This window comes from Salvia hispanica, unplaced genomic scaffold, assembly GCF_023119035.1.
Source record: "Salvia hispanica cultivar TCC Black 2014 unplaced genomic scaffold, UniMelb_Shisp_WGS_1.0 HiC_scaffold_321, whole genome shotgun sequence".
Taxonomy (NCBI): domain Eukaryota; kingdom Viridiplantae; phylum Streptophyta; class Magnoliopsida; order Lamiales; family Lamiaceae; genus Salvia; species Salvia hispanica.
This window is the reverse complement of record NW_025952049.1, coordinates 27925-42730: the sequence shown is the minus strand read 5'-3', so window position 1 is coordinate 42730 and position 14806 is coordinate 27925. Positions and strand designations below refer to the sequence as shown.

At 32.8% G+C, this 14806-nt stretch overlaps 1 protein-coding gene and 1 pseudogene across 1 annotated transcript; both read right to left on the bottom strand.

The window, feature by feature from the left end:
- Positions 1-5608: 5608 nt before the first annotated feature.
- On the bottom strand, positions 5609-6519 carry LOC125198911 (transcription factor MYB98-like). Its single transcript, XM_048097148.1, is given in 4 exon segments — positions 5609-5737; positions 6046-6138; positions 6141-6171; positions 6266-6519. Coding segments are annotated over 4 exon segments (507 nt in total).
- Positions 6520-10810: 4291 nt separating this feature from the next.
- On the bottom strand, positions 10811-14285 carry LOC125198901 (annotated as a pseudogene).
- Between the last annotated feature and the right edge of the window lie 521 nt (positions 14286-14806).

The window sequence follows — 14806 nt, the reverse complement described above, 5'->3', positions numbered from 1 at the left end:
GACTATTCCCCCCTCTTTCTCTCCGGGACGAATTTGTGAACGAACGACAGGAATTCTTTGCACGGGCATCAAGTTTCAATGAGTTATGGTGGACAAAACCCTAGGGGGGATCGGGCGGGCCCTCAAGAGTGATTTTTTACAAAACCCTTATTCAAACAATATTTAAAATTTTTTTTCCCAAAAAAACTTGTTTTAAATTTTTTTGCAAATTGCATTGTTTGTTGATGTTGAATTTTGGGTAAATCTTGTAGATTCATTTTGATTAAAAAAATCTGTTTAAATTTTTAAAATTTTTTTTGTTGAATTGTGTTAAATCATTGTGGGTTTTTTTGTTTTGTTGATTTTATGTTGTTTTTGTTTTGGATTACTTATGTTGATTTAGTGTTGAATTTGGTTTGCTAAGTTTGTTTTAAATTTTTTATTGATTTCCGGATTTTAGGATTACTTATGTTGTTTTTTTTATTGAATTTTTTTCTGAGTTTGATTTTCTATTATTTTTGATTTTGTGGAATTTGGTTTTTATTTTGAATTCATTGATTGTTGTTGATTTTGTAAGAATGGTTGTATTGGGGAAAGGGGAAATCTATTGATGCGGGTGGGACAAGTTAAAAAAACCCAAAAATTGTGCTTCGGAACGGGGACGCTCCCAACCACTACAAACCATCCACCAAAATTTTTGGGATTAAAAGAACGACTAAGTTTTTTGTGAATAATCTACATTCTAAAATGATTGAAGAGAAACGCCAAATGTCAACAAAAAAAAATTTGGACTCACACAATATATATCAATATAGAATCAACAAAAATGTCAACGAATGCACGCAATTCAACGTAGCTTACAAATTTCAACATGGGATCAGATATGACTATCAACAAAAATTCCAATAATTTCAACACAGTTCAACTAAAAAAATCTTCAACATATGAAAACTTCAACGTTGTTTCAACAGTTCAACGAAAAATTTTCAACACGTTCAACAAACGCGATCCAAAATAAAAAATCTTCAATATATTGAAATCACAAATGTGTCAATCTTCAACGTTATCACGAATGTGTCAATCTTCAACGTATGGAAATTTTGAATCACGAATTGGAATCTTCAACATATGGAAAACAAGAATGGAAATGAAAAATCAAAATCACGTCCGACGGTCATTACCTTTATCGATGGAAACTCCATACTATGAGTTTAAAAGGGTGATGGTAAAGTCATAAACTAAATTCTTCAATTCATTGGCGTATAAATCAATTTAAGTTTTGCCGTAATTATGTGTTAAGATCTCAATATTTTCAGTTTTGAAGGTGGGAGAAAAATCGGGAAGCATAAAGTTCAAAATAATCTCACAAAATACCCAAAAATATCCTCGTTGCCAAATTAAAGAGTTTTGTTATCAAATATCACGCAATCTTAACCCAAATCGTAAAAAATAATGGCTAGGTTTGGGAGTTTGGAGTTTGTATCAGATTAATGGTTTGCATTTGATCACATCCACCTTATACAATAAAAACTTAATTTTTCTATTTAGTAATAATAAATTAAACTATTATAATTTCACCCTTCCAATATATATTAATTATTAAGTTACTCAAATTTTATTTTCGTACAAAAAAATTTTTTTTATAAAATGATAGTTTTACACTTTTACTTCTCATAAATCAAACATGTCAATACTCAAAAAAACATATTTTAAATCATAATTAGCAACACGGTTTTCTAAATTAGCAATATGTATTAATATTATTTTCGTGCTGCTTAACCAATCGATTTCCACCCTATCATTATATTTTAATTTTTTGTATTAATGGCGGCAATTATATTTTATATAGACATTTTCTTTATAATATTAGTAGAGCTATTAAAAAATGGGCCGACTACACTGGAAAATATAACTATTTGAACAAAATGAGTATTTATGACAAAATTGATAGATTTGGGTGACCGTCGAATAAAATTTTATGGGGAAATGTCAAATGTAAAAAGGAATGTTTCTGTTTGAGGAGAAAAAAATTAAAATATTGGGATTGTAATTGAATTGCTTTTGTTATAGAGCTTATGATTCCAAAACATTAGTATATCAAATAAGTTGTACTATTGTAGTATGACTTTTACTAAAGTATATTATTATTATTGACCTTTTGTTGTGGTAAAGTAAAATACTTTAAAAATCATGATTGATATTGTGATTGGTCAAATCTACATTGAACTAACTGGCATACCTCTATTTCTAAATCAGGATACATGCATCAGTACAGTACATAAAATCACATTCCCTTTGCAAAAGTGCACTATCAAAATAATACTGTACACATTATAAAATAAACATAAATAATTTAATAATTACTTAATCGTCTCATATTACTTCCACTTTTTATTTTATTGTTAATTTTAGATTTGAATAATTAATAATATAATTAAATTAGTATTTTAAGTATAAAAAATATTTAATAAAGAAAATAATTAATTAACTCAATAATTTAATTAAATACTCTAATTTTTAGTTAAAATATAAATAGTATAATTAATTTGGAACTAGACGAAACATAAAAGTGGGAATAGCATGGGATGGGATGGATGGAGGTAGTACTAATTAGCAATATTTAGTTAAAATTAATATGCACTTATCAAGGTAAAATTAAACTTGACCTTTTTTTTAAGAATAAACATAACATATAATCATAAATTGCAGTGGGAACTGAACGGATACTATAGTGTTCTATCAGTATAACACTATTGAACATATCTAATATTGACCGAAATTTATTATCACTTTCTAAAATATTGTTATAGCTAGTTTAAATTTGTTGTCACTCTTATAGCTGTAGTTTGCTATGTAAACTCAAACTGGAAGAATTTTTCTTGCCGACACAATTGCAGTTGAAACCTGAGGAGAAAGACAATAAAATATAAACAATTAATTAATAATTTCGTAGTCATTTTATAGGCATAAACTGTGATCTTTTCAAAGAAATTTGTCATGTCCCATTATTTGACTAAAATCCTTCTCTAAGGAATCTATTAACAAGTACGTATAATTAAATTATATACCATGTCAACGCCAGATTCTTATGTAGTACTTATAAAGTCATTTTTTTTTATGTAGAATATATTAGGTAAAAAAATTACTACTACTATATTACATGTGCTATTATATTCAGTCAATGTTTTTTTATTTGATAAATAATCCGTATTTCTTTATTTTGGCCCAACCCAAAACCAATAAAATTATAGGAGTATATTCGGATTTTTTGAATTTTTGACCAAATGTGGCCCATCTTTTTTTGGCCCATTTTGATTCTGAAATGATTTCACGTAGTACTATGTTCATTTTATAGTCTCAATTTTAATTTTAAATTTAATTTAATATGACTTTAAAAAAATATTAATATTGTAGTCTAATATATTTTTTATTTGAAATTAAAGAAAATTTGATTGCCATCTCTTCATTACTCAATTTTATTACTACAACTATTTATCAATGAAATAACGGATAAATGTACGATGGATAATTTTGTACGCCATAACGACAAATTAGCTAACGCATAGAACGTTTAGATGTTGTATCGCAATTATTTCTTTAATCGACAATTACAAAATAACTGACGCATGCAATATCTACAGGACCGTTAAGGTGTTAAAATAGGCGTTCTCTCGTATCTATATCGATTAAGTTCTTTCAACGTCATTGATATAAGGCGGCGCCGCCATTATGTAGACGACCAATTGTGTTCCCCATTCATTTTTGGCTCCGAAAATTGGCGGGCTCAGGCTATCGTCACAATTTTTTTTGCTATCATACATTTTTAATAATTAAAGGATATAAATTAAAAAAAATGTTCCTCAAACTATATTACAGTCAGACTAACCATGTAATTTTTTTTTCAAAAAATGAATTAATGACACATTTTATACAAAATCGAGAGTACTAAATTAAACTTGAAATTCAACCGAATGACCAAATAATCAAGTTAGCTAAAATTTGTTCACCTTGACACCTTCTCAAGATTTTAATTAACTAGTGGGTTGAGATAGGCCTCTTTATTTTTGGATGTAAAAAATGTTCATGCTTTGAATGTGACTATGTTATCATTTTTCTTCCTCAATTTGTTTTTTCCTATGATTCTATTTCTCATTTTTCTTTCTCTTTTTTTTCAGTATAATCCGGAAAAAAGGTTCCAAGAAGCATATACTTTTGGTTTATTCATCGAATACCAAGAAAATGATGATGGGCGAGTTGGGATGAGGTGGTGTTAGGTAGATAACTCCAAACAATTAATTCTATAAGACACAAATTTCAGTGTCATTTCTAACAAATTGTGATTCTTTTTCATCTACAACAAAGTTATTTGCATACATAGATGATAGAAAAGAAAAGCTGGAGGTGTAAAATATAAAATTTTCAATAAATTTGATTTTTTTTGTTGAAGGTGTAACATATGAAATTTTTGTTTCATAAACATATACTCTGTTTTTTTATATAGTTATAAAAAAAAAGGGAGTTGATTATTATATACGCTTTTCTTATGGCACGAGAGTGTGCATGCTTAATTGCTTTAAAATTATTTCTTAAATTCTTATGTCATATTTTCTACTTAGATGGCCCACATTTTGTTTCCTTCACAATAAAAGGTGGGACCATACAGTTATCCACATACCTCATAATAGAAATAGAACTTTTATTAATACCATTATCTTACTTTTACTAGGATTAAGTTCGTGTGCATAAAAGTGAGCATGATCCTATGAAGTATATTAAATTTAATTATGCATAATATTATATTTATGAATATTAATAATTAAATTTCTCTGTCCTTCCCTTATTTAAAATTTAAAATAATAATGCGTGGGAATTTATATATGTGGAGGAGTTCCGAAATATCCTATATTACTTTATGATTTCTATAGCTCAATCGTCACATACATTACTTTCAGTAAAATATCACTCCATGCAACTATAAACCAAAAAAAACAGCTGAAAATACTTTGTGTAAAATACAATAAAATAGTGTCTAGTAGATTTAGAAAAAAAAGGAGAAAATTGTATAGAATTGAATCGAAATTGATTGAATCTCTTAATTAATAGTAAGATTGTATTCCACAATAATTAAGTACTCCTTATTAATACTACATTTATTTAATTCTAAATTATTTAGAAAAGAGCTAATTAATTAACTCTTTGAAGATAGCATTTTACATATCATCTCTAAACAGACTTCTCAAGAAGTTCATCTCCTCATCCACCGCCTCATCCATCGCCAAATACGACGCCTGACGTAGTCATCTCCGCCCATCACCGGAGATGCTTCGCCGGCGGCGGCATCAAGACAGTTGTCTATTTCAAAAGCGGGTGATCTCGAATGAGAAGAAAGGCACGCCGTCAATGTCATAGTCATCAACAGAAAGGGAATTACATCACCATCCTCAGCATTGGTTCCGTCATTTTCTCTTGATCGTCGCCGATTTGCTGCGGCGGAGGAGGAGCATCGGCGGCGGCGGTGTTGAAGATCCCATTCTGAGGTATTCTTCTAAAACAGTGGACTGATAAAAGCCTCTTAGCTTCTTAGACCTTTGGATGTTTCTTTGAAGAAGTCTGCCTTCTTTGGTTTTGTTCAATGATTTTTCACATCATTTTCACTTCTCCCAGGAAGGAATTTTGCTATTTGAGACCATCTATTTCCAAATATTTTGTGGCCTTCAATTATCTTCAGCTCCTCTTCATCACTCCACACTACACTTTTCTGAAATGCATACATCAAAATTTGTTACTACATAATAACTGAAAAATGATTTTTTTTTTTATGTAATAAATTCGATGAATGAGATCCTAATTGGTAAAGTGGTTGTGATTAGTATACCCAAAATCCAACTAATTAAGTTGTTTCCGTGGAACATAAAACTCAGTGCCACTCTAACAAATTTTTATGCTTTATTGTAATCTTATGAAAATTACTCGTGACAAAACAAACCCTAATCATTACTTCTAACATTTTAGTTAAAAAATACTGAAAAAGAGAAATATAAAGGGAAAGAGAAATAAAATAGAAACCGAGATATTGGGACGAAGATTATTGTGCCATCGCTCTCGACATTGTTTCCCAATTCTTCGAGGCATGTGTTTAGCAACTGATGCCCATTTTTGTTGCCATATTGCATCACCAAGCTATCCAGTTTTCTGCATGCATTCCCATTTCCAATTAGAATAATCAATCATTTTTTTAAAAATTAAAGAATTTGGACAAAAACAAGATTTCTTACTAAATTAGTACCTGTCTTCAGTTTTGGTCCAAGGGCCTTTGTACCATGTTTCTTTCTCTTTCTCCTTTTCTTTCCTCTTCCTCCCTTGTCTGACTTTCTTGACTGGCTCTGGCTCTGGATCAGGAGTTGTGATCATTTCCGCATCTTGGTTGGGAGAAATATTATTATTGGTGAAAGTTTGAGGGATGAACAAGTCATCAATGGAGGTGGATTGAGGCCAAATGTTGGAGCTGCTTTCAAGGATTTGAAAGATGGAATTCTCCATGATTTGCAGAAGAAATGAAATTGTATGTAGTTTGAGAGCTCTTGATTGTGCAATGGTGGAAGAGATGGAGGTGATACTTGTAGCAAGATGCATGCAATCTCAGCCGTTGAAGGATGATGGGCAGGGCAATCTAAGGGCTGATAGTTGCCAGCATTGCTCAACAATTTCAGCACTTTTCTTTTGGACAATTCTGAAAAAAAAATGAAATGGTGGAATTATGTTTATGAATATTGCAATATGTATTTATGATATCATTAATATTTTTAGGAAACTTTCAAAAGTAGCAAAATTAAATCATTTGGCAGTTGTCTCATACGTATAAAAAAATTCTGATGAAAATTTTCATTTAAATGGAGTAGTTTTTAGTTGACTTCTGCACTCCCTTTTTGGAAATTATTCTGTGTAAATTAAATGGAGGAATTGTGTGTATTTATGTATATAGATATATTTATGATACTAATATAATTTTATTTTAACGATTTAATTTTTCAGGAATTATGTGTATTTTTATTGATATATTTATGATGAATTCAGAGTGACAAAAACAAAAGGTTTGATGTCATTGAATTGGGGGTTTAAAAATTAGTATATCCTAATAATCACTGAGGGCCTTTGAGTTTGAGTTATCTATCTATATAGAAGGTACTTAAACAATCTTTATAAAGATTCTTTGTCATTACCCCCCATAGTTTGAGAAAATATTTTTATTTTTATGGGGGTAATGTAATTTGGTAGAAACTAGAAAGTGGATTATTTTTTTTTCATGATCATGATCAGCCTAAAAAATCCCTGCAGTATATTTAATTTAAATGCCAGTATTTAAGCCTCTTATAAAATAAGGGTTAATTTTTAAACCTTAAATTATTAAGTTTTAAATTTAATTATCTTACATTTATTTTCGACCCAAAGATTGAGGTGACAAGTGGATTGCCACAATATATTAAAAAATTTAAAAAAAATGGCATGAAAAAAAATGACATTGGGGACAAACTTACCCTAAACTAATTTTTTAATATAATAAGTTGAGTGAAGAAAACAATTTCGGCAAACAAAACATGTGAAGATGTATTTTTTATAGTGAATTTATCACAAAATATTTACAAATAAAAACAGCGTTTTTTTTTTGCCTTGTAAGTTTATTTTATTTTATTTTATTTTAAAAAGATGTTGAATACATTGGGTTAATTCAGCATGTCCTGTCAATTTTTTGTGTCTGAAAATAATAAGGTATTTAAAAAATGTTTTCGATTGTTTAAAGTGTAGAAAAATTTGGAATTTTATAGTGTAATTATAAAATTTATAAATAAATTAATATCAATCTATCGGTTAAAAAATATTTTCAATTAATTTAAAACATACTAATTTCTTTGTCCCATTAAAAATTTTAAAATTTTCCTTTTTAGATTATCTCACTAAGATTTACATCTTTTCCCAAAATGGAAATACTATTTTGTTTATACTTTACACACAATATACTACACAAAATCTCTGTTAAAATTCAAATATTGTATATAGATTTAGTAGGGCGGAGGGAGTAATTAATAGTGCAAAAAAATATTAGGTCCAAAGTGATAACTCTTTTTGTTCCCTAAAAAAGTCAATTTTTTATTTTCCCATCTTATAAAATTAGTCACAAATTTGACAAAATTTATGTAAAAAATTTTCCACGACCTTTAAACTCATAAAATTATCTTATTTACTCCTACAAATTATTCTCATACCCCCCTGTCCACTTCTGAAGATTCTAAATATTACTAATGTGTACTTACTTAAGTGTACTTTACTCTATTAATACTACTAGTAACTTTAATTATCTTTTTTTTTTTTTTTTTACTTGTACCAATCAAAATTTGTGATCCCATAGTCTCTATTTCTATGTGAGAAAATATTTATCTAAACAAATTCTAGGACGGGACCGTCTCTATTTGTACATGGGGTTAATTAATTAGAAAAATATTTGAGTTAATTATGTTGAATCAACATTTGGGAATTGAATCCAACTTACAAAAGCACCCGAAATTGCGTAATATTTCGAAAAAAAGACACTGGAGACAAAATCTATCCCGAAACAAACTTTTTAACCATAATTAGTTGAGCGAAGAAAACAATTTGCAAACAAATGATGTGAGAATATATTGTTTCTATAATGAATTTGTTACAAAATATTTACAAATAAAAAAAACACCGTCATTTTTGCCTTGTAAGTTTTCTTTTAAATATTGAACACATTGGGTTAATTCAGCATGTCCCGTCAACTTTCTGTAGTCTGAAAATTTAATAAGGTGTGGTCTAAAAAATATTTTCGATTGTTTAATAGTGTAGAAATAATTTGGAATTTTAATAGTGTAATTAAAAAATTTATGGGTCAGAATCGATACAAAATCTATCATGGTTAAAAAATATATTCAATAGTTTAAGTATAAAGTGAGAAAAATAATTCAATAAAAAATTGTAGTCTACTTTGTTCCGTGTCCTATAAATTAGTCTAACATTTATTTATGAAAACTTTTCTACAACTCATTATCCATAAATCTTCTTATTACAAATTATTCTCTTATTTCCCACTGTCCACATCTAAAGATTCCAAACACGTGCGTCTGAGTGGCAAGCGCAAAGAGCTTAACGCCGGCCAAAGATCTCGATTCGCATAAGTCCTCCGTAGCACGATCTTTAAATTTAAATTCACTTACTCGTTAAAAAAATCTAAATACTACTAATGTGTACTTTACTTCACTAACTGTACTTTAACGTATAGTTTCTCCCTTCCTTTACCAATTTAAATTTAAACTTTGTATTGTTTGGTACAATTTTGAAAATATTTCAGAGTTAATTATGTTGAAATAGGGTCATATTAATAACTAGTGAGAGCGAGAGAGGCTAAATCAGCATGTGATAATTAAACTTCAACTTACAAAAGCATCAGAAACTTGTAATGTAGTAATATTTCAAAAAATGAAAAGGGGGGAAAATAATGAACAAAGCTCATCACTAGCAAAATATTCTTGTAATTTAAACATATGAAAACAAAGTAAATGATGCGTACAAAAATTGTCATCTTTCTGTATGCTAAACTGTTTCTAAAATGATGATAACAATAATAATTAAGCAGACAATAAAGGTGAGAATTGGACGTCACACTTCTGCACAAAAGTTTTGCCCCAAAAAAATAAGATCAAATGTTTGGTTCAATGAGGTCTAAATCTAAGGCTGGTTTTACCTTGCCCCGAGGGGATCATTTTGATCAGCTGCACCCATGCCCAGGCCCGATCAATATGTCGCCACCCACTGCTCCCATGTGAGGGATGTGTGTTTGAAAACGTGCCCAGAAACTGCAATAATGGTTTGGGAAGAAGACTGTGCAGCTCAGAACTCCACAAAGACAAAATTATCGAGTATGCCTTTAAGACGTTTATCTTCCATGCCCCGGGAGATCTCATTGAAAGCCTGCATCAAAGACAAGCTCAACCCCGGATAATTTTACGAGGAATTTGGCGTGCAGAAAGTCAAACAAAGATTACCTGACAGAAGACGAATGAGTTGAATATGATTGTGTTAAGAATCGCCTGAATCGTCTCCATGGAGGCGGAACACAGCCTTTCCAGCAGTTTGGAGGTCCAAATGACGACAAACTGGTAGATAGAGCCCAAAAATGTTCCTCCACATGACGTTGTGATGAATTCCCTTTCCTTCCGATGGTTCTCTTCATCAAGTAAGGGGGGGGCTCAGTGGTAAAGTTCCCCAAAGGGGTCCATAATCATGTTCACCCACAAAGCTGTACAGCAGTGAGGGTGTTTTGGGCCCGATCGCGAATCATAACTCAGGATCAGATTTTCTTTATCATGTGATAGAAAAACTTCTACATTGTAAAAATGTACAAATAATCCATATGAAAAAAACTGATGAAGTGATTCACCTGTCAAGCAATGAGGAAAAGTTGCGTCAGGTACCACATTAACCGTGGGTTTAAATTGGACAACTTTTGAATATTGCTAAAAAGAAAACGGCCCCCTTTGGCAACAGTAACAATAGTGGAGAAGTTTCATCAAAATTATAAATCGGGACTTTAGCCACCTGGAAAATTAACGAGCAGCAAGTAAATCACTGTTCACACTACAAGTTTCATTTAATCAGGGAAAAAAATTTACCAACCCAAAATCGATAATCAAGATAAAAAAAAATGTAATGAGTTTCATAACAGGCACTTCCACAAATTTGCAATTTTTTATACACAAGATTTTGTGTTCTTCATAGTAAGTGTTTAGAAGTACAAAACTAGAATTTCAATCACTTTCAGATCAGACCAATATCATGAAGCAGTCTTAAAATAATGGAAACATATAAAGATCCCATGACTTCCAGGCTTCCAGCACACAAGGCATAATCCTACTCATGGACGAAACTAATACCTCAGTTCCAGCAATTCCCATTGCAAGACCAATATCTGCTTCGTGAAGTGCTGGAGCATCATTTGTTCCGTCTCCAGTCACTGCAACAACCTCCTGAAATGTGGACCGCAGATGCCTGACAAGGGTATGCTTATCCATTGGTGAAGAACGAGCCATAACCTTCAGAAAAGAAGCATAGAATAGGTATCATTAATGAATGTATATCACCCATATCAAGCAATCTATCTAAGATAAATATGTACATAATGAGAATAATCATCATGCTTAAAATATGACCATCTAGCCAGCTTAGGAGTTATATTTTCATGACTAACAAGATGGACAAATGCTCAAATCTCCACCCGATGCCTAAAGTTACTTAAACTCAAAGTCCTGCTTAAGTATCAGCCACTTAAGACAAGTGATGGTCTGCCATGTATGCAGTAAAGTGGATACATTATGCATAAACTCAAGAATTAAAAAACAAAGAAAAGCAGAAGTGCTTCTTGGTAGAGAAGTACCTGTAGTTTAGGGATGATCTTCTGCAATTCCTCGTCGCTCTTCGTTCGGAACTCTGGGCCTTCAATTGCAAGGCCATCATCAGTCAATATTCCACATTCTCTAGCTATAGCCTTAGCTGTGTTAATGTTGTCTCCTGTCACCATCCGCACCATAATTCCAGCTGACCTACAGATTGCAACAGACTCCTTCACTCCAGGACGAACTGATCTTTGATACCTACAATTCCTATCAAAGTGTAACCCTCAAAGGAAACGGGACTATCAGCCTTGTAGTCGCCTTCAATATCCTTATACGCAAGGCACAGAGTCCGCAGAGCTTCATTAGCAAATTGTTCGATTGTTTCATTAAGAAAATTATATGTTTCTTCATCTAGAGGAACAACCTCGCCTGCTGAATTCAGGGTCTTGTCACAGGCGGACAGAATAATCTCGGACGCGCTTTGCAATGTGCCTGAAAACATTCTCCAGGTAATTCCAGAACTATACCCATTCGCTTCTTTTCAGAGTTAAACGCTCGACTTTGACAAGCTTCGATGCTTGTCTCTCTGCTTTGAAATCTCCTCCAAGGAGGACGCCAAATTCAAGAAGTGCAGCCTCAGTAGGTGTGCCAAGGACTTCGATTTTCCATTCTCAGTTAGGACAATATCTCCTCCAGTGTTGTTGAATATAGACTTCTGAATCATTGTAACAACAGAATCTGGAATGTCTGAGAAGAAGGTAGATTTCTCCATAGAGCTACTAATTTCTTTTATTTTCCCACAAAAACACGCTTTTACAACTGTCATGTGATTAGTAGTTAGAGTCCCTGTCTTGTCACTGCATATAGTTGTGGCAGATCCCATAGTCTCACAAGCTGCTAAATGACGGACCAGTGCCTTGTCGTTCATCATCTTCTTCATGGCAAATGCAAGGCTCAAGGTAACAGCTAGAGGCAACCCTCAGGGACAGCAACCACAACAATGGTGACTGCAATAGCAAAGTATTCGAGCATTTCCAGTGCCTCGTCTATTGACCAGCTCCATACGGTACCTTGAATCATCTTCTTGCTAAACAGTCCTTGCACAAGAACAGCAAAGGTGATTACAGCGAAAAATAGACCTATTTTTCCAATAATAGTTGCGACTCCATTCAGTTTAACTTGCAAAGGGGTCTCATCATCACCACCTTCAGAAAGAGTAGCCATCAATTTTCCCCATTGAGTTCTCATCCCAACGGTAGTAATAAGCATTTTGCACGAACCATCTTGCACTTTAGTCCCAGACAGAAGAAAGGGTTCTCAGCTGATACATTTACTGGTTCACTCTCTCCAGTTAAACTAGACTCATTGATTAACAACGAATAACCTGAAACAAAGAGTCCATCAGCCGGGACCTGATCCCCTATAGCAAGATGAACTATGTCTCCTGCGAGTAAATCAAATATTGAAATCTTTTGTCTGTATCCATTTCTAGTAACCTGGACTGTAATCTTTTCTTTTCCTTATCCAAATCCTTGAATTGTAACGATTGTTTATAATCACTTGTAGCAGTGACGAATACAACAAGAAGTATACTGGCTACAATGCCAAGTCCATCATGAGCACCCTTCGGCCATCCCTCCGTTGCAATGCCAACAATCAGAGAGACCACGGCACAAACAGCAAGTATCATGAGGGTAGTGTCTTGCAGGGCTTCCCACACAAAAGCCAAAAGCCCTTAGCCGGGCTCTCCACAAACTTATTAATTCCATAAACTTCCCTTCTACGACTAAGCGCCTCCTCAGAATTATTAATCCCATCACTAACTGAAGTTGATAGCTTATCTACTAAACCCTCAACACCACCATGAACTTTCAACTTCTTTACGTTATGACCTTCGACAATCGACCCTAGTTCATCCGCATCTATTCCGAAACCTGCCCCCTTGACATCCTCAGGCACACTGTAGCTTATACCTGGGGCATTATGGGACAGAATCAGCACACACTACAGATAAAAAAATTGAGACAAAACACGGAATTCACGTCGTAGAATTCTTACCCTGAATAAAACTAAGAGCAGCTTGGGAAACTAATACTGCGACTCTAAGCTTCTCCTGCAATACAACAACATGAAAACTTATTTGATGAAATCTCAGCAGAAATTAGCCTTTATTTGATGAAACACAGTCACCAGGTAATTAGGCGACATTTACGACCTAATTCCCTCAGCAATTCTATCTCAAATTCCAAATCCATATAACAGCAGAAATTCATGACTCGTTTAACTATCAATTTTGTGTAAATATATTGGCACAGTTTCAGTATTCCACTTTAAATCACAGGAAATAGTTTATTAAGCACAGTTAAACTGAACCAATCGGAGCAAAAATCAAAGAGGTCAACGAGGCGAAGAACCTAATTGAAAAGTTTTGGAAAAAAATAGGTCAAACCTGATTGGACTTCTGGATCTCGCGCGCTTCGAAACGCTTCGACAGATTAGCCGTGAAGCGAAACCTCCTCTTCCGATTCTTCACCAGCCAGCAGGCTTTCCGCCATCGCTGCAGCGCCTCCTCGGATGAGTTCTTCGGCTTCACGTCGGAAAAATCCTTCAAATAGCTCCCCATCGCCGCCGATCGAGAATCTCAGCTGCAGATCATGAAACAGAGGTGATTCGCAACAGTTTTTGCCGCTGCCTTATTTGAAAAATATTGTTGAAAAGTGTAGAAATTGCGTACTTGTTTGAGTCAATTGAATCGTTGTAGTATATAGTTATATAGTTGAATTAGTTTTGCCTTTTTCAGAAAAAGAGACGGCAGTCGTCAGAGCTGGGAAGGAAGAAGATGAGAATGTATTGAACTGGTCGAGTCTCCACCATTCGCGACTCATTCAAAGCAAGTTTGTGGCGAACGTGTTGGAAATATATCATAATCCCACGAATTAAACGCAAATATTGACTTAATTAGATTTAAATGAATTAAATACAAATATTTACTATAACCTAGTATTGATAATAACATAAAATATTTTCAAATTGTATCTCCCAAACTCGGATTATCAAGATATAAATTTTGATTTGGCATCTAAATACTCACCACTAATTATGGTTATGGAAGTACAAGAATTATTTTTTGGGGAATATGAATACTATTAGGTTTCAAATTATGATTATTTCATTTTTATTCAGTTAATTTAATATTACGGTTATCCAATACTGGAGAATTGGAATGTCACAGGAGAGTTGATACCAGCCAGGAATGACTATTTGATAAATACACGAATCAGGTAAGTGTCAACTCTTGTTTTCTACGTGTCCACTGGTGTTCTCTCATGTACCTCCATAATTTTTACATAGCCTCTAGGTGTTTGTTTATCCTTTATTATTTTTACATAGCCTCTAGGTGTTTGTTTATCCTTTACTAGTCT